Source organism: Notothenia coriiceps, unplaced genomic scaffold, assembly GCF_000735185.1.
Source record: "Notothenia coriiceps isolate Sejong01 unplaced genomic scaffold, NC01 NC01_scaffold00037246, whole genome shotgun sequence".
NCBI classification, from domain to species: Eukaryota; Metazoa; Chordata; class Actinopteri; order Perciformes; family Nototheniidae; genus Notothenia; species Notothenia coriiceps.
This window is the reverse complement of record NW_011369947.1, coordinates 27,311,373-27,331,744: the sequence shown is the minus strand read 5'-3', so window position 1 is coordinate 27,331,744 and position 20,372 is coordinate 27,311,373. Positions and strand designations below refer to the sequence as shown.

At 41.9% G+C, this 20,372-nt stretch overlaps 1 protein-coding gene across 2 annotated transcripts; it reads left to right on the top strand.

Annotated features, from left to right (window-relative positions):
* The first annotated feature begins 573 nt into the window (after positions 1 to 573).
* On the top strand, positions 574 to 18,720 carry fam193a (family with sequence similarity 193 member A). 2 transcript variants are annotated; one of them, XM_010795392.1, is made up of 23 exons: positions 574 to 983; positions 2,203 to 2,277; positions 4,325 to 4,567; positions 7,712 to 7,887; positions 7,983 to 8,150; positions 8,616 to 8,862; positions 8,962 to 9,086; positions 9,239 to 9,386; positions 9,496 to 9,570; positions 9,681 to 9,755; positions 9,847 to 9,959; positions 10,309 to 10,551; positions 10,681 to 10,837; positions 11,018 to 11,161; positions 11,423 to 11,698; positions 12,572 to 12,794; positions 12,877 to 13,191; positions 13,712 to 13,994; positions 14,137 to 14,323; positions 14,769 to 15,008; positions 15,841 to 16,741; positions 17,333 to 17,414; positions 17,742 to 18,720. In XM_010795392.1, exons 1-23 carry the CDS (start codon positions 762 to 764, stop codon positions 17,833 to 17,835), a joined length of 4,812 nt encoding a protein of 1,603 aa, XP_010793694.1. In that variant the 5' UTR covers positions 574 to 761; the 3' UTR covers positions 17,836 to 18,720. The 2 variants fall into 2 exon arrangements, with proteins under 2 accessions (XP_010793694.1, XP_010793693.1); XM_010795391.1 differs by having other exon boundaries at positions 12,877 to 13,239.
* The last annotated feature ends 1,652 nt before the right edge of the window (positions 18,721 to 20,372 follow it).

The window sequence follows — 20,372 nt, the reverse complement described above, 5'->3', positions numbered from 1 at the left end:
ATGTCTAAAATGTATTAATTAATTAATCAGAATCGGATTTATTGTCAAGTGGGTTAACACATACGAGGAATTTGCGTTGGTGTTAAAGACACAGAAAGAAGAATAGGCCTATGTTGTTTGGAAAAAAGCTTTTTTAAATAATGACATTATTTACACAAAATATATGTAAGAAACTGAGTAGCCTACGGTAAAATAAAATAAAATATGACAAATAATATATTCAAATACGATAGTCAGAAGGAAGAGCTGTGCATATTTAAAAATATGTACTGTGGTGAAGAAATGTGCAACATGTTCAAAGCAGCGCCGACTATACTATACTATATGGCGCTGGTTCAAAGGGTTGTGCAGGTTTTAAGATATTGTTCGCATGAGTATTTAAGGTAAAATTAGGACACTAAAAATAATATTCTGGTCAATTGTTAATCTTTAATGGTTAAATATCCGCCACATCCACGACTTGTTAACTGTAACTTGATTCTTTGCTACGATGCGATTTTACACAACAAACTCAATTTCCCATAAGCCCCGGCAGTAGAGACGCAAAGCTGCGCTGCAACGCAAGCACCAAGGCAGTCCAGCTAGAGGCCATATTGGAATATATGAAGTCGGCTTGCACTTTGATGGAACTGAGTATCTATCGTTTTTGGAGTCTCTGAATTGCTATCCCGGATTAATACCCTAGTGATTGCGACTGGCATTCCACTCGAGACCCTGCCAAGTGTGGACGGCAAGTTGTCTCGCTTCTTCTGTGGACAAAAATGAGTCCAACCGATGCTAAACGAGGGGCTAAACGAAGGAAGAACAAGCGGGGCGGTGGCAGTAGTTGCAGTGCTGTCTGCAACACCAGCGGTGGCAAGGCCGGGGTTGCCTCGGCCCTTGGCTGTGCGGGAACAGCAACACCTGCCTCCGTCGTCAGCTTTCTAACACCTGGCAGCACAGGCAGCGGGAATATTGGCTCCATCACGGGCCTCAACGGAGAGGTAAGAGTGTCACGCAATGTAACCCAGTGGATGTCAAACCGGGCGACTAGCTAGCAGCGTTATCAACGACACACATCTGATTTGGGCCCGACACTGATGCGAAGAAGGCAGCTAGCTAACTAACGTTGACCAATGTAGCTTCAAATTAACTGGCTTAATTGCCGCTCAGACTTGTTGTTATGCTTTGTGAACGGCTGTGTGGTTAAACTGGCCATATTATAATGCAATAAACTGTCGTAAACATTAGGGCACTTGGGTCTTGGCCGAACGCTGCGACTGCCATCCTTAGCTCAAGTTGAGAGACCGTAGCTGAATCGACAACAACTAGAGACACCATGAAGCATTATTTTTGAGCTAATACAGTCCAGGTAGGTGGAGATTACATTGGCCAAACCAAGATTATTCCCGAGCACAGTTGGTTTCAACACGGCTGGGGCATAGGCTGCTATAACACATATAAACATTAATGCTAGCTAATGCTAACAGTGAAGTGTACCAACAACTCAAGCCCCGGCGGGCCTCGATGTGTTTCTGCAAGCTGACCTTACACTTTACTTGCTAATTAGAAGTTTAACTTGGTTATAATGTCCACATAATATCCCAAATCAACTAACTAAGTCCAGTTTACCAAAGTACCCTAGTTATACACCATTTGCACAAAGGTTATGTTAGCTAGTTTCTTCTAACTGGCCCATGTTTAATAATTAACTGTCAGTTCATACGTTTATTATGGTGGGTCACAAATCACACATGTAGCTATAACTTTAGTCATTTTGCATGGCAGTCAACCCTATCTTCTCTATATTTATGTATGTAATGTTGGACTATAAAGGTAAACAAAGTCTTTCACTTACTAAGTGTGTGTGTTTATGATACATGCAGCCTAACAAGTACCCATTCCTTGTATGTTGTGACCCCTCCATCCAAACAAATCTTGCACATCATATACTTCCACTATTCATCATAAGAAATGAATGTCCTAAGAAGTGCTTCATGATATTTAAAAACATGGACATGTCCCTTCTTAAATTAATACAAAGTGTATACATGTACGTGTTCTTAGTGCCTGACTGTATTAACGACCTTCTGCTTCAAATGGGCATAACCTTTTCTCAGAAAAAACATATCCTACTTCACCCGGTAGATATTTTGATGTGTGATGTTGTCAATAACCAAGCCAATAGAAGTGATCTCTAATTAAGTTTTTTTTATCCCTCAGGTCAAAGTCAACAACAGTGTTACACCACAGTTTACAGAAGGACCAGTGAATGCTGACTTCTCCGGGGTCCTTCAGGTACATTTATTTACATCAGGTTTCAAAAATGCATTTAAAGCCACTGAAGCCATATACCATGTTTCACACATAATTAACACCTTTATGTAATGAATGCAATTTGGGAACGCACTACATAATTGCTTATGTGGTCTTTCATTTGTCTTTACTCATATCATGTAAAACAATCAGTGAGACAACTGTCACAAATATCATTCATACATTCAATTCTGATGGGCTCCAAACACAGTTGTGCACTCTGCAACAACTGACAAGAAGATGCTCTAACATCTGCCTTCACACTACACATCCTTGTACTGTGCCTGCCCACCCTAAGTGATCAATTAGAACTGTAATTCTAGTCTCTGCAGCGCTCTTTTAAAAGCAGTGTCATAGTGCCGATGACTCAAATGCAGCTTTCCACATTTAGCCATATTTAAATTGTCTGTCATCGCATCATTTTCTACACGCGAACTATTGCCTAAACCAAACTTTTGATGCTTCTGTTACAAAGATCTTGTGCGGTGAAATAATTTCAATCCGTAGACTGTAAAATAATATTATCATCAGCATTACGAGCTTTACTCGAAAATGGTAAGTTATTATTTGTGCTGTAATTGTTTTTTTGTTTATTGTTTTTTTCCAGCACACACAGTAAATAAATAATTTATTCACCCTAGGCTGGTTCAAATTATGACATTTGGCTGTTACATTTGCTACCTCATGTTTTTGTCCACACAACTGGTTGTTTTTGTTTTGTTGTAAACTCTGTCTATCATATGCTGACAATGTTATCTTAATAGCAAAAAACATATACTTATAAAACATTTAGAAAATGGATTTGATTGGTATACAATCACATTGTATTGATTCAAACTATGTGTCTATTTCAGTTGTTACACCCCTAATCATTGCAGTTTACCAAAAATAAACAGGCAAACTAAAACATATTGCTTTTGTACTTGCCTTTTGAATGAAATCAGAAAATGTCACTGCTGAAGGAGAGAATGAATTTGAGTTACTCACAGCACTGATCAAAACCTCATGGAAACTTAAGCATCTCCTATAACATGTTGCTTAAACAGATGTAAAGCCACCTCCTATTTAAAATCCCTTAAGACTTTTTGCCTTCTGTAAACCGCAGCAATGTGAAGATCATTAATTGAAACTCCTGGCTTCTAATGATGTGTTTGTGCCACTTAGTGGTTCACTCAGTGACAAGGCAGCACATTAAGAAAAGGTTCCAGTGTTTTAATGGAGTGCAGGGGGGCAATTTAAACAGCTGGTGTTCCCAAAGTGCAGTGTGCAATAGCTTGCAGAGGAAGAGAGGTGGATCTGCCTTCCTTTAGCAGAATGTCCATCTGGAGCCTATTTTTTCAACTTGCACATCATTTTCGGGGGAAGGCTTTAATTTGACCATATTGATCAATATGGTTTGATGTTTATTACGTTTCCTATACAAAATAACTGCATCATTCCATTGTATTTCAGTATATGAATTAAACACTGAATTATTCAGATTCTGTGTCAAAGAAGTCCATTATGTTCTTTAAAGAAATGATTAAAACATTTTTGTATATTTATGTTTTTTCAGGGCTGGGTGAATTGGCCAAAATCTATACCAACATAGGTCATTTCATATCATGATAATATATGTCGCAATATAGCATGTTTTCTTGTATTTCAATACATAAATAGTCCATATGAAATAACCACATGGTAAACTCTTTGGTGAATTAAATTCTTGAGGAATGATTATTTCCTAATTTTACTAAGAACTTTAAATAATTTATAGCGAATAAATAAATATTACCAGCTCTGCACTGAATATATACAAATAAACACAAACTCAAATTGATCAGACAAAACCAAAGTTTAATTGAACCGAGTGTGATCAGATTTTCAGAGAAATACGTTTTGATAACAGATTTCATCACAGTACGATTTAATTGAGTGACGTTAAATAACCAAATAAATTATTGTCCACCCTTAATTGTTTTTGCAAATGCTTAAGTGGCTTACTGTATATCTTTCTCTCCTCTTCCTCCTACCAACATGCTCACCTCAGACCCCATTCACGTTCGGCTTGAACCAACGGGCTCCCTACACGGCCGGCGATCGCTGCCTCTTGTGCCGATGTGAGCGGAAAGACAGCGCGGTGCCTTCAGAGGCGGGGATCCTCGGCCAGAACGGAGCGGCTCAGCCCAACAAAAAACCCAGTGCCCTCGAGCTGCCTCTGTGGGTGTGCTCCGACTGCAGGCGCACAGTGGAGAAGGAGGACCGGCACACTGCTCTGGAGCAGTCGCTGGGGGTAAGGATACCGTTTTCTTTAAAGACAAGTAAAGGTCTTTAAGTTGTGGAAAAGTTGTGAAAGAAAGGATGGTCCTCTGTGCAGAGACAGATATTTGGAAACTGAACCAGACGCCATGTATCTGCAGTTTAACTCACACAGCTGCAGTCAGTCTTTCACTGGAGGGTGTGGCTCTTCTGTTCACATCCATTTCTTTGCCAGAAAAGAGGAGCAACCAGAAGTAACAGCTGTTTCTGTCAAAATAAATGTTATGAAGGACATACTATCAATTCATATATTGGCTTGGCTTTAAATCATAGCAAGATAACAGTTTCTAGGTCAACACTGAGAAATGCTCCTTTATGTTAGAGCGCACCAATGTAGAGGTAAAAACGTCTTGTGATGCAACAGAGCATTTATTTTTTTCAACTGGAATACAAAGCCACTTTGTATCCTCTGGGTTTACAAGGGTGTGATTAGTTATTGTAACTAATAAAGCTGTTTACAACTCTTTTACTATACCCTGAATTTAAAAATGAAGGAACCCCCCCCCTATTTTTTACATTTGTAGTTTGATGAATTTGAACATAATGGGCAGGTAAATGTGATTTTGTTGTATCAAATCTAAGCAATATTTTTTTTACCATTTTGGATTCAAGCTGAAATCTGAATTCATTACTGTTTACACATTTTCGCGGCCACTTCACCATGCTGTGATTTAGCTACATTTCGGTTTGTGTGACCGCTGGGGCTGCTAGTAAACTCTATCAGTAACACAATATATAATTTCTCTGGGTATATAATATTTTTGCTAGTACATATTCAGTAACTTGGAACATAAGCTCTAAAACACACTCTTCACTTTCTTCCTTGCTGTACAACCTTGAATCACCAAGTTGTACAGCAAGGAAGACATTGGTTCACAAATGCAAGTGAACTCACACCCTTATTGAGTACCACAAGCCTTTCTAACTGTTGCATTGTCGAGCTGGTTCATTATTGTTGATGTGTCAGGTGTGCCCGGGGGTTTGGTTTTCCTTATTGTGGCCCTCGCTCGGGTTTGTTCTCCTCATAATGTTTTGTTCCACTCTGAATATCAAGTCCCTGTAGTAAGCAGAGCCAAACCACTGGCAAGCTTCTACTGTGAAGTGGCTGCATACAGTTGGATTGAACAGAAAATGTAGCACATAGTTATATGCCAACCGCTTGGCAATTTTTAGATCAGAAACCACCAGCAAGGCTTCCATCTTAGTAACTTTGTGTGAACCTCAAAACTACAACTTGGGATTCAAGTAAGAAACAATCACCCCATAGAAACGTGGTTGGCATCATGTCCGTATTATAAGTTCTCAATCAGGCTTACGACTCAGTCCTGGAATTGGCTGACCCATCTATTGTACCTTGGTTCCTTCTATTGTCAGCTCATAGGACGTCTTCTTTCTGGGCCTTGTACCTGCCACAGTCAATAAGATGAACAGTTATTAAAGGAGTGTATCAGCATGAATGTCCAGATTATCACAGTTCAAGCTACATATAGATGGCCTTTGTATAACAGTGATGCAAATTAGTCGCTTTTCGGCGCCTCCCGCTTTTTTAACGCTGCTTTGGGTGACTTGTGTAATTCGTGGAGAACCGAAGAGTTTTCGTTTTGGGGGGGAGGGGGTCCGTCAGTCCGTCCGTCCGTTAGTCCGTCCGACTGACGGACAACTTCTCACTTCAAAAAAGAAGAAGAAATCTAGATCGCAAAATAATTAAACAAGCAAGTGCCTGTTTTTCCTGGCCAAGGACAGGTTCCTTGAACACAACACGAGCGTAACGTGTCTTCACGTGGTTATGTCTCGTCTGAAAGGAGTGTAGACTAGAGTGCTTACGGAGAGCACCGGAACGCCGCTCCAGCTCTTCAAATATTGCAGTACCCATAAGGAGCCGTACACATGCTGCAGTGTTTGCGTGGCTGTATCTTTAGTTGTAAGCACAGTGGCGATCTGTTGTTATTAGCATCTGGTTAGCTAGCTATGCTAACGAATTTAAAGAGCTTTTCTTCAACCAGGTGGAAGAGAGCTCTCTCCTGAGAGGCTCAAATAACCTCAGCTCAGTGAGGTTAAGGCACACCTTGATATGATCATTATTTATTAATGAGACATTAGAGACTAAATGAAAAACAGGTATAAAATACTATATGACAGTAACAAAAAAGTTGTTAAAACTAAGTGATTTGTAAAATATCCAAAAAGAAAAATCTGCTTAGAGTTCTGTTTCAAATGGGTGCTGAGAGATGTATCCATAGATCTCCTCATGTTGCTCTCAAAGTGCACCAGATTGATGCTTTTAACTTAAATATTTAAAAAAAAAAAATCTTCCCGGGGGAGCATGCCCCCGGACCCCCCTAGAGGAGGTTAGGTCCCCCCCACTTAAATCATGTTCACATGGATACTAAGTACATTTGCACACATCTTGTGTCCATATCTTTCTGTTTTGGTGGTCATGCCACACAGTGCATGCGTGCGTTCATGCATGCATGCGCGAGTCATGGTGAGATATCTGGATTAAGAGGTTGCTTTTTCTTTGCACAGCATGAAAGAAAAACCAAATGAATTGTCTGTGATTTTAGTTTTTTTAAGCAGAGGTTGAGTTCAATCATTTGTACGGCCCTCGGAGGATGTTGTAAAAATTGAAAGGAAAAAGGTTCCCCACCCCTGCTGTAAATAATAATAAAAACCCTTGATTTATAACTTAACATCTGTCTCCTATTGATCTGAGTATATTATAAAGAATAGCCAGTTAATTGAAGCATTATAGCACAGGCCTTTGTCAGATGGTATATTACGCTGTTTTTTTCCTGCTTCGAATAGTTCTCTCTTTTTTCACCATACTTGTGTTTGTATCACTGGTATAAGAATTCAACTAAAATACTTAGATATATTATTTAACACATATTTTTGTAGTTTATTGTTAATATTCTAAATGTGTGCTTTCAAAAGTTGTGTTGTTGCAGCATGTATTGGACTTTAGACATCATAACATGATGCAGAATCAACAAAAACCAATGTGTGATTGAACAAACACATAGTGCTTATTTACTACAAAACGTTGCTCACTATCGTTTTGTGTCAAGTGTACACATTGTTCTAAATCTTATTGTGCTGTTTATTATATTTCCCACAGAGCCAGGACTTCCTTTTACACATGCCTGTGGGAAACGGTAATCTGGGCCAGGAGGCGGCGCCGGGGGACAGACTGACAACTGCTGTGCCTACACTACCCATGCTCCCCGCTCCGGACCTCACCGCACCCATGCCTGCTGACACAGTGTGCAGCTGTGAAGCCTGCAATGAGAGACGGTCAGTTCAGAGAGAAGGCCACTAAAGTGTATTAAATCTTAATTTATTTGTTCATTTTTACAGTGATGTTAATGAGATTTTGTTCTGGGTAACAGGGAGATTTCAGCAGAATCGGAGAGGGAGTCACAGCAGCTACAGAACCACTGGTCGGAGGTTCGATACCTGGTGCGCTGTATCTACCGTCAGACAGGAACACCGTTGGCAGATGACCATGACCAGCCTCTAGAGAGAGACAAGGAGGGCATGAAGGAGCTGGTGGATAGGTAAAACTACTGCGTCTAATTTCTGTTTCTCATGGTGTTTGTCCACTAGATGTCTCTGTTGAACTGTGGATGCAGAAAAAAAGCCCCGGTTAAAACTATCAAGCCTGACAGCCTTTGACAGGAATGATGTCAACAAGTTGAAACTTCTATAATTGGTCAAATTAAAAGCCCCTTGAAGTTGCATCTTTTCTTCCTTGATGTAATGTATTTCCTGTTCAAACTGGACTTTTGGCTGTGTAATGACTCTGAGGAACAATTTAAAACTTAAGAACTAGGGTGTAATTATGGAAAGAAAAACAGTTTGTTGGCTGGTTTTGGTTTTTAACACAATGTTTCCAGTCTCAATATACTGATGCAGGAATTACGTATGTTTATATCAACCACATACTTTAATCAGGCATATATTAAAAAAAGCCTTATGTATTACCATTTATCAAGATGAAACCCTTTATTTTCCTCCTGTAGACTCTGTGAGAAGGACCCGTACCAGCTGTATCAACGGTTGGAGCAGCAGGCGCGTGAATACGTCCTGGAGATGAAGGTGCGGCTACTGAAATACCTATCTTCAGGACCCAAGACCACAGGACCAGCGGGGAACGTGGCTGCAGCCCTGGGTCCTCCTCAGGCCTACCAGTTCATCTCCATGCTGATGGAGGAGTACCATGCCCTCTGTCAGGCTGCTCGCACCATCAGCAGCTTTCTGCTCACCCTGGTCAGTTTACCCCTTATGTAGCCAGAGCCATATATCCCAACTCAAAGCCAGTTTTACTGTATTAGCTTCAACTATTATTCTGACCCCTTTTTAACTCAGGAAAATGAACACCTTCAGAAGTTCCAGGTGACGTGGGAGCTGCACAACAAGCACCTTTTTGAGAATCTAGTGTTCTCAGAACCCATCTTGCACAGCAGTTTACCAGCACTGGTTGCACAGCTGAAGTAAGATCTAGTTTTACTAATTAAAACAATAAAAAGATACGCTACTTACCCATCATTATCCCTAAATATACAACTCTTGACTCAAAGGTTGACAATCCCTTTCTTAAACCATACAAGTGTCTTTAATGACTGTTCTGCCTCTGTTTTTTTAGACATGGCACGGCCTCCTATGATTCATACAATGAAGACATGTACAGGACCTTGTTAGAAAGCTACCATCAGCTGCAGCAGGAGATGGCTTCGGTGGCTACTGATTGGCAGGAGTGTGAGAAGAGGATTGACGACTATGTAGATGAACAGGTATACATATCCATGACAACACATTTGATACAGGAAATGACACTACCTTGTTACGGTGGTAATCAATTAATACGCCTGAACTAAAGCCGTTAGTGTGACTTTTTTGCAGCTGCTATTTAAGGTGGAGGGTCAGAGTCTTACCAACCAAAGAACAGAGCCACACAAGTCCTTGATTAGCAAAAACGTAAGAGACTTTTAAAGTATACCTGAACACAGTCACATTTTTATACCTTCAGAAATGTATTTCTGTTATTTTGGAAGTTCATGTTCTTCTAATGATCTGCCCATTACCAGACTTTGAAGACTAAGCAGCGAATGCTGAAGGAGGACTGGGAGTTCTTTAAGCAGAGAAGATTTATAGAAGAACAGGTACACAACAAGAGTAAAAAGCTATCGTGGCAGATTTAAATGTGCATTTTTGCACTTCAGAGGAGTTTTAAAAATGCGTTCTCTTTTATAGATACCTAACAGTAAGAAGTCTCCGTCGATCGAAAACAACTTCACAGAGACCATGAGGATGCTCTCATCTCGCCTCAATATTCCAGACTGCCCCAACTGCAATTACCGAAGAAGGTGAGTTTCAACTTTTCACTGCTACGTCATTTTCTGGTCTGAAATCATGTCTCTTCCAATGTAACACATTTAAATACTATTTGAAACTTTGGTTGATAAAAGAAAAAGTATTCTTATTTTCCCTTCTAATAAATTAGGTTTGTTATGATCTTCTTCTTTCAATTGCTTTGAGTTAAAAAAAGCTAATTTAATTTCCCATCTTTGAGTCGTCAGGGAATTTATTACACTATTATGCCACGGTCTCACCTAATGAGTGAAAGTGTGAAAATGTGTAGTTTTTGTTATAAATAGATAGTTGCATCTGTAATTAAATCAGTATTACTATTTCCTCGCCCGCCCCGACCAACAGGTGCACGTGTGACGACTGTAGTCTCTCTCACATCCTGACCTGTGGCATCATGGACTCTCCCATCGCTGAGGACCTCCACATCAAGCTGCCGCTGCAGGGGGAGCCCCCCCGCGACTACCTGGCAGAGGTGCACCCCCCCAGCCTCTCCTCCGGCAGCTCAGCATCCGGCTCCAACTCCAGCTCTCCCATCACCATCCAGCAGCACCCGAGGCTCATGCTCCCTGAAGGGGATACCAACACTTTGTAAGTCAGACAGTCAGTGCTTTTTAATGTCTGTGACAAATCACATATGCACAGTTTAGTATTGGGTATGTCTGATCATAATTGCACATCTGTTCTTCCCCTAACATGAATACTCATTTCTATTTTTAGTATCAGTGATGATGATGAAGTGCCTCCATTGTCCAATAAGTTCACGGACATCTACCCTATGAGTGGTTATGAGGATAACAGTGTAGTGACCGCTGCTGTGAACGGCCTCCATAATGACCTCAACGGGGAATGTGAAAACGCGGAACTAAAGGCAGGGGTGAGTTTTGAAACCGTGGTGTTATATCAAAACATTTCATAAGATGAGTTGTGAAATTCCCTGACAAGTTTCTGGATGATGAAACTAAAGTTGATTATGAATGAGCTCGGGGAAATGTTTTGAGTAATGTTCCTCACCTATTTCCTGATTTGTAATCTTTGTTCATTTTCTGTATTTCAGTCTCCTCGCATTACCAGCAGCAGCAGTTCAGAGGGTGACGAGGAGGAAGTCGATGGTGAGGTTGGTGGAGAGCCCCGAGGGCAGCAGGAGGAACTTTCCTCAGGACACACCAACAGTCCTCCACCCTCTTACAGCCACCAACAGGTGTTGTAACACTTTAAAAAGCTTTCGTACTTCTAATTACTTAAGAAAAATGACTCTTACATCATTTTCATAGCCAGTCATTACCTTAAAGTATGTTTCCATAATTCCTAAAACGAATGACAAATCGCCCTAGCCTCTTAGTCACATCAACACAAGACTGAACGTTTGTGTTGCAGTATGGGTTACAAGTTAGGGCCGGGCAGAGGATCACATTCTCCAAAATAAAACCACATGTTTTTAACTTGCTTGTACCACTCTCAGGTAGAACAGGTCCAGCATGCCTGTGAGTGCCACGTGTGCAACCAGGACCCCAGCTCCTCCGCCCTGGGCCCCGCCTCCTGCCTGCCCCCCAGCCGGCTCCACTCTGCACCCCCTCCCACAGTCGGACACCAGTTCTTCACAGACAGCAAGACACCCCCTGCCCACCCTGCCCTCCACCTGTACCCCCACATCCACGGCCACATGCCCCTTCACAACTTCTCCCGGCCCCTACTGCACCCGACACTCTACCCCCCCAGTCCTCCTCTCACACACAAGGTGAGGAGAATCACGTTTTGAGTCTATACATGCAAAAGCCGGAGATACCTTTATTTTCAAAGTGACGACTTATAGCTATGAGAGTCCCTTTAAGGGAAATTTGATTCATTTCCTTATCACTGGGGATTTTTTAAGTTTCCATGAACAGTACTAAGCTTAGTTGTGTTTAGTTTCACTTGGTTCCATTGACATTTGAATGTCTCCCACTAGGGGTCAGACTAAACCAAATGTCAAGGCAAAGCCATCTTAAAGTGCATTGTAGACCTGCTCATATATATATATTTTTTTATTTATTTATTCTATTTCAACAATTAGACAGTTTATACATCCGAGAAACCATCAAAATGAGTAGAAGCGGGCGGGCAGAAAGCAAGGCTTATACAGAAGTAGCCCTCCCCTCCCGTTGGTCATCCAGTTGCAGGATAGAGAAAAAAAAGATAATTCCATAATTAAATACTCACACGGATAAAATAATTATATATATATACATACACATACATATGTACACATATACATACATACACCCATTTCCAGGGTGAAAATAATAAAGTAAAAATAAAAGATTCCTACAAGTCCATGTTAAGATAACAAGACGGTTTCATTTCTCATCCTATTTTTATATAAACTATGATAATTAAGATAATTATATAATAGCCATTATAATTATTATAGTATTTATAATTATTTTTATTATCATTATTAAATATCCATTTAATCTTGTTTTATTTATTTTTTAAATTAATCCAAAGTCACAATGTCTGGAAAAAAGTACTAAACTAAAAAAGACAACAAAAGAAAAAAGGTCAAATATTAGTTTCTTATAACCCCAAATTAGTGTCACATTTGTTGTAACTTGTCTTTTCTCTCTTTAAGCCTCTACCCCCAAACCCTACATCAAACCACTCAGCGGCCAAGCAGCCGGCCTTCAGCCCTTCGTTACCGGACCACGTTTACCAGAACTGCTTTGGCGGTGCGGGAGGAGCAGGCGACTGGAACAGCTCGCTGCAGTGCCTCTCACTCAAGTTTGAGAACCTGTGGGATGCTGCCGTGATGAAGAGCTGGAATCCATCTGTGCTGCTCCCCGAGTCCCTGCCAGGTGAGCCGCCATGGCAACTAAAGATAACCGATAGAAACAAAGTCCAAGAGTCAAAATAACAACTTGATTTTTCTATAAACAGGTGACATGCTTGGACCACCCCTCGCTGACGTTCCCCTTCCCCCAACATCGTCTATAGGCCCCCAAGGGGAACACCCCTCGCTGCCCACCCCTCTGCCCCCTTCTTGCTCCGCTTCCTCATCTCTGTCATCTTCCTCATCGTCATCCTCGTCGTCGTCATGCTCCTCTTCCGAAGCCAAACAGCAGAAGAAGAGTGGCGCCAAGAAGAAGTGTCTCTACAATTTCCAGGATGCCTTCATGGAGCCCAACCGAGTAGTGATGGCCACCTCCGCCTCCACGTCCTCCGTGTCCTGCACCGCCACCACTGTCCAGTCAAGTAATAACCCCCCCATCCACCTAGCATCTAAAAGACCCAACTCTTTAGGTAAAATAGGCGGTAGGAGCAATGTTAGGTTTGCAATGATGATGATTCAATTATGGGACATAGTTATTACAGGGGTAGGGACTGCCATTGTTAAACCTATAAGGAGAATTTATTTTTTACTTTTGTAAAAGACGCACATGCACTCTGTCACAGTCCGGATTGAAAGTTGAACTGAAATGAAATGTTTCCTCTCTTTTTGTGTAAGGAAAAGTAACCGTAATGATATAGATGTAAAAAGAGATTAAACTGTTTTTGCCTTGCATTTTCTAGCTTAGGTGTAAGCATTGATCATAAATGCACTTTGAGACTAATTACATTTGAAAGGAATAAATACAAAACTCAAGTCGATTTGAATTTTAAGTGTGACTTTCCTCATTGCTTGAATGCTTTGTGAATAACTCAAACGTTTGAAAGAGTTGGACCTGGAAGAACTGAACCACGCTCTCAACCCACACATCTTTGTCTCCTCTAGACGATGTATTTCACAATCTAGGTAAAGAGGACCATAGGCAACCCGCTCCAGCCCCCCCCAGAAGCTGCCCTGCAGGACTGACCTCCCTCCCTCCGCTCTCGGGCCCCACCCTGCCCCCAGCCCCCACCACACACCTTCCCACAATGGGCTCCCAGCCCTTTCCAAAGATGGCTGCTCCAGCACCAGACTTCATGGAGGCCCACCAGGGTTTGTGCCTGCCGCCCGCCGAGCCTCCGACCTCCTCAGCAGACGGTCCTGTGAGTGCCCCCCCCAGCGTCTGCAGGTGAGACCCCCACCACATCCTGTACACTCCTAATGATGGGCATTATTAAATGTAATGACTGAGACTGATGTATTGAAAGGTCATTTAGTTTTTGTGAGTGTTAATGGAGAAGCCAGTTTGAATTCTCTCTCTCTTTTTTCAGTGATCCTGACTGTGAAGGCCACCGCTGTGAGGGGAACGGGGCGTACGAGCACCAGCCGTACGACGGGGAGGAGAGTCAGGACGAGGACAGCTGCTCCGAGCATAGCTCCTCCACCTCCACCTCCACCAACCAGAAGGAAGGAAAGTACTGTGACTGCTGCTACTGCGAATTCTTTGGGCATGGCGGGGTAAGACGCACACATTTATTACTCACTGAAATTAACATAGTCGCCTCATATTTACATGTTTTTAGGGGATGCAAATATAGGTACTTTTTGAATTCCCTTGAAGAATTTTGAAGAAGATTTAAAAACGGTTTGCTTTCGTTCAAAGAAAAGGTGAAATACATTTATTTTATAAAGATAATATCCCCTTTTGAGGATTCAAGAATAATTGATTGTCTTTTTGCAACAAAATGAAACGAGGTCCATTCCCGTTTTGCATTTTTGAATTTGCAATGTAAACAACGGCAACCAAATGAATTGGGAATTACCTGGGAAGATAATATGACTGGCATCTTAACAATATTAATGTACAGAATACAAATAAGGCATTAAAGATGCAGTGTATCATACTATAGTTTATAAGTCAAATGAAATGTCTTATCTTTAACGATCACTCTTTTATTCTCAGCCCCCAGCTGCTCCTACCAGTCGGAACTATGCAGAGATGCGGGAGAAGCTGCGTTTGCGTCTGACAAAACGTAAGGAGGAGCAGCCCAAACGTGAGGAGCAGCAACCAGTGATAGAGCGAGATGGAGGAGTGGAGGACCACAGGCGGGTGGAGGACCTATTGCAGTTCATCAATAGTGCCGACAATAAACCTGCCTCCAGTTCTAAGGCAGCCAAACGGGCCAGGCATAAACAGAAGAAGGTAAACATCCCTCCCTATAGAGTGCCGCAGTGACGCGTCCTGAAACCCGGAAGTAAGTTAGCATTTTACCACTTCCGGTTCCTTCGACAAAAAGCAATGAGATTTCTCCATAGGATTTTGGAAAATAGCTGTAAATAAGGTCTGTGGTTGAAACACATTCAAGAGACAGATCACGTTTTGTTCTACGACATTAAATCCATCAGCAGTGACCCCGCTGGTGATTTCTGAAGAGTTTGCGTGTCTAAAAAACGATGGTTGTTACCGAGTGGCTGAATACGACTACAGAAGTTGTCGAGACCGAACGCGTAAACACTCCCGCTAAGTTTGTCTTTCCCGTGTTCTGCTTGAAAGCAAGAACCTGCCTCCTGCAAACTGTTGAAACAAGCGCTTCAACTTGTACCATTTTGAATCTGTAATGTTTGAATATGGATCTTAAGTCGTCGTGACGTTGAAGCAGCGACCCTGCTGTAGTTCCTTTATAGCATAACGTTAGCATTTTGCTTCTGGCGACTAAATTTACGATTTAGAAAATGATAAAAGTAGTGTGGATATTATCCGGCTGAACAAAACGTGAACCGTCTTAAATGTGTCTCAACCACAGACCTTATTTCCAGCTATTCTCCAAACTCCTATGGAGAAAATGCATTGCGTTTTTGTCGAAGGACCCGGAAGGAGTTTAGGACGCGTCACTGCGGCTCTCTATTAGTTGAAGTCTTTAAAAAAGAGTTGGTCTTGAGAGTTTGCTAGTATTTAATGCACAGCTCTTTTTGCAGACGTACTATGTTTTGAGTCAAAAGTGTCATCGTGCTAAAAGTGTATGTCTCTGCTTCAGATGGAGGAGAAGGCTCGCCTGGAGGCAGAGGCCCGTGAAAGGGAGGAGCTGCAGATGTTGGAAGAGCAGCAGCGGCGACAGCGGCAGGAAGAGGAGGAGGCAGCGCTTCAAAAGGAACTGCTCCGACTGCAAGAGATGCAGCACCATCGCGCTGCCAAGAAGAAAAAGAAAGAGAAGGCAAAGGAAAACACTGCTCCCCCTCAAAACAACCCACAGCCCCTCAAACAGACAGCTCAGAACGTCCTGGATAACCTTCAGAACGGAAAGTCACAGTCACTGCTTCAAAGCCTCATCCGCCTCCCTGACCAGAAGGAGCCCAGGTTTGAGCCCGCACCCCGGGCCCACACGCAGCACAGCCCCAAACACACGAGTGAGAGGGGGACCAGCATCCCCAACTGTCAAGCCCTCCTCCACATTGGCCCGCCGTCATCTCACCTCGAGGTCCACGGGAAAGTGAAGGCCAGGCAGACTGCTAAGGTGGCCCCTTGTGAGGCTGCTGTGAAGAAAGCTCCAGAGCTACCCAAAAGCTCCGATGTGGCAGCAAAGCTAGCTAACGGCACCGCCCCCACCCCCGCCACTACAACAGACACCAAAGCTACGCGGATCAGGCCTGCTGAGGCTCTGGCTCCTCTCCCAAACACTGAACCAAGGAGGGAGGACAGGTGTAATATCAGAAGCAACAGTGGGAAAAGGCAGCAGCAGCACATGCAGCAGCAACAACAACAACAGCTGACCCAAATAAAGGAAGACCGGAGAAGTCCAGCTGTGTCCAACCCTTCCCCGTCTCCCCCTCCAGCCTCGGAGCAGCAGAACGGCAAGCCTCCCAGTGCAGAGTCCCCTCAGCCCAAAGGCAAGAACAAGAAGAACAAGAAGAAGAAGGGGGACAAGAACCCCTCAATAGGTTGGTATTATTGTGATTTACAAAGATTCAGGTGTTTGTCTAATCTCACTCATGCACCTCAAGCTTTACTACTGAAACAGCAGACGGCATGCGAGGTGAGGGAAATACAAACTGTGTCCCAAACAGAATGTTCTGACCAAGCACAGGTAGATTTCCTCACGGGTCTCTTGGGTATTCTGTGGTATATACGGCATCACAGTGTGATTAGTGAATGTGTGCTCTGTGCAGATTTCTGCTGCCATTTAGGTCATGCCATTAGCAGGAAGTACGGGGAGTTTCTTAAAGTAGTTCTGACAATGTGCCTGCATAAAGGTATTTTCCTTTCACAAGTTGTCAGGGGCGAAACTGGGCCCCAAAAGAGATGTTGACCTAAAAACAAGAAATCCGTATGGCAGGGAAGAAACAACATTATCAACAATCGTAGAATCTACTTATTAAATATGTAGAATTTCTAACTTTGACAACAACCAGCCATTGCTTCCGAAAACGACATGTTTCTTAGGTTTTCTCAGATACGTAATCTATAATACACTTACTAATAAATATATTTAAAATGGGAGCAAATAACATACATCCATGTTCTTTTTTCAGATGATGTATTCTTGCCCAAAGACATCGACTTGGATAGCACTGAACTGGATGAAACAGAGAGAGAGGTGGAATATTTCAAAAGGTATGTATATTCAAATGTAATAACTAAACCAACTTTACAAATACTGGTGAGATATTTTGAAGCTTTTCTATTTTTGGCTACTTTTAAGGTCCCTTGTGGATTTTGTGGCACTATTGAGACAGTTAAATAGCAGTATGGTAGACATGCATCAATATGCTAGCAAGCAAACATAGACACACAATGTAGGTTTTTAAATCATCCAAATGGTCTACTTTGAAAGGAAATCATGATAATAAGGCCTCGGAAAGTCCACAGATATTTAAAAACATTTACATTTGAAGTAGTATTGCTCCTCAGAAGGTTAATGCTTGGTTTTTGTCCCTGCAGGTTTTGCTTGGATTCTGCCCAGCAGACCCGCCAACGGCTCTCCATCAACTGGTCAAACTTTAGTTTGAAGAAAGCTACATTTGCTGCACACTGAGGCTGTTAGTGGGTGACTATCAGGACACAATCAGTACCTTAACAGCTGTACCAACCCACACGTTCCCCCCCGCTCATCCCTTTACCTCCACTCAGCTGTTATCCTCCCTGAACTTCTCTCCCGCTGTGCCCGAATCACACCCACGCTGCCTTGCTTTGTTCCTGTCGCTGTGTGGTTCCTACACAGACCCATCCGGACTGATCCACCTGCAGAACTGATACAAAAATTAAAGTAAATGACACAAAAAGAATCACAAAATGCTACTTTGCATCTGATTAATTTTCCTTGCGTGCTTGTGTGCTTTAAGTCTGAGTTGGGCATTTCTCTTGACTGAAAAAGCCATGGTCTGAAATAATTTTGTTCTTATATTGGCTTACCTGTAGTCAAAAAATGCTTACTATGTTTGGATGGTTTCCTTCCAAAAAAAAGAGACAATGGAAACTACAAAAAAAGAGAAATGTATTAAATTAAAAGCTGTATTTGAGATATATTGTGGCTTACTATCCCATCGTTTCCCGCTCCTAGCACGGCATCTCATCCACATGATTCACAAGGGAATGGGCTTGGTCAGCTGGTCTCCACTCCCTTACCCCCTCCACCACCTCCACCCTATTTCACATTAGGGAGGAAAACGTAATACTTGACAATGTTCTTTTTTGGTTTTTAAGTTCTGTTTAACAAACTGTTGAGTAAAATTGTAAGTTACAGTTTTTGTTTTCTTTATTTTTGATCTGTAGCCAGCTTGTATCAGAATACTTTCAGAATGAAAATGAAAAAGAACAATACTCACACTATCAATCTGTTATGGAGTGTATATTGTATTAACACTGAAGCCAAACTGGCTACTTTTAACATATTGTTAAGTAATATTAAATCTTGTCTTTCTTTTTTGAAAGATGGAATACAGTAGTATGGCAGGATTATGCGTCTTGTGTCCAATCTTATTTCCTACATGCAGTAGAAAATTCCACATAAGGGCATTAACACTCACAAACATTTTAAGAAATAGTTGACATGTTGGGAAATAAATGAATTTCCTTTCTGGCGTAGGGTTAGACAAAAAGATACCACTCATGTTTCCTTTATAGGCATCAGCCAGTTAGACCAGCTTAACTTGGCCAAAGAATGGAAACAGGGAAACATCTCATTTAATCTGTAGAAACACAGACATGTTTAAATGACAATGTGCTTTTCCATGGAGAGAACCATTTAGCGTCGTCAAAACTCTTAAACATATTTTTTTTTAAATACTGATTTTAACCATTATGTTTTTATGGTAAATTAATATGCTTAAAGTTGAATGTAATTCTTGAAAAAATCTAAATGTTCAACATAATTTAGTGTTAATTCTGCAGAGTCTTTTAATATATAAAGAACGAGAACGCTGGAAAACGCTGTAGTACATATGCCGGGGCTGTAAGTGGCGCTGTACTTTCACACGAGACCGCTCGAAAGCGCTGGACACGCTGTAGTACATATGCCGGGCCTGTAACTGGCGCTGTAATTTCCGCCACAAAATACACCAAAAGAAGACCCCGGAGCATGGTTGCCCTTCTGTTTATGCTATGGTTTATGCCCATGGATGTATGTATATGTATATGTATATATACATATATGTATATATATGTGTATATATATATGTGTGTATATATATATATATGTAGATTTTGCACTAACATCTGTAGCATGCATGGTCGAGCTGTAGATGTTGTACTAACATCTGTAGCATGGTCAGTAGCAGTAGCTGACCATGCTACAGCAGTGAGCAGCAGAGGTTGGGAGAGGCGGGGCTCTGGCTTCATCTATCGGGAAATTATCGTATAGGCGATTACACAGAGCAGTTTGACCCCCCAGAGCGTTTCGTTTGCAAATCTATCCACCTTGGGACCCGTTATCGTTTGTGGGGTCCGTTTCTATCGTTTTGTTACGGCCTCGTGTAAATGAAAGGGCTATACGCAAGAGAAACTGCGGATCCAGCCCGTTTTGTTCTTGTGTAAACGGGGTCTTAGAGGTGTTGGTATGCCGTTTTCGTTTGGTAATGCTAGCTAGGCTAACAGTTTCTTCCTGTTTTCAGTCTTCGTGCTAACTAACTGGCTGAAACTTCATATGCGACAGATAAACACGAGAATTCTTGAAGTTCTCGTAACTATCAGAAAGCAAAAGCATTTCTTCCCCGATGTTGAATTTAAACTTGATTTGAATTCAAGTTGATTGATACGAGAAAATCCCCTCCAAGATGNGGGCCTCGTGTAAATGAAAGGGCTATACGCAAGAGAAACTATGCAGATCCAACCCGTTTTGTTCTCGTGTAAACGGGGTCTTAGTTGTCAGTGTTTTTAATTATTTAAGCTTTGAGGAGGTGGCTTTTTTCATCCAGCGTAGTTTAACAAATTCAGAAAATAGTGGGGTCCTTCAGGAGAATGTTTTAGGTCTCTGGAGGAGAGAGTACAGAAGGAAGATGAGAGAAAAGCTAAAGTGAGGAAAAATTGGCGGAGAGAAAGTCGATGAAAGACTGTGTGTGTGTGTGTGTGTGTGTG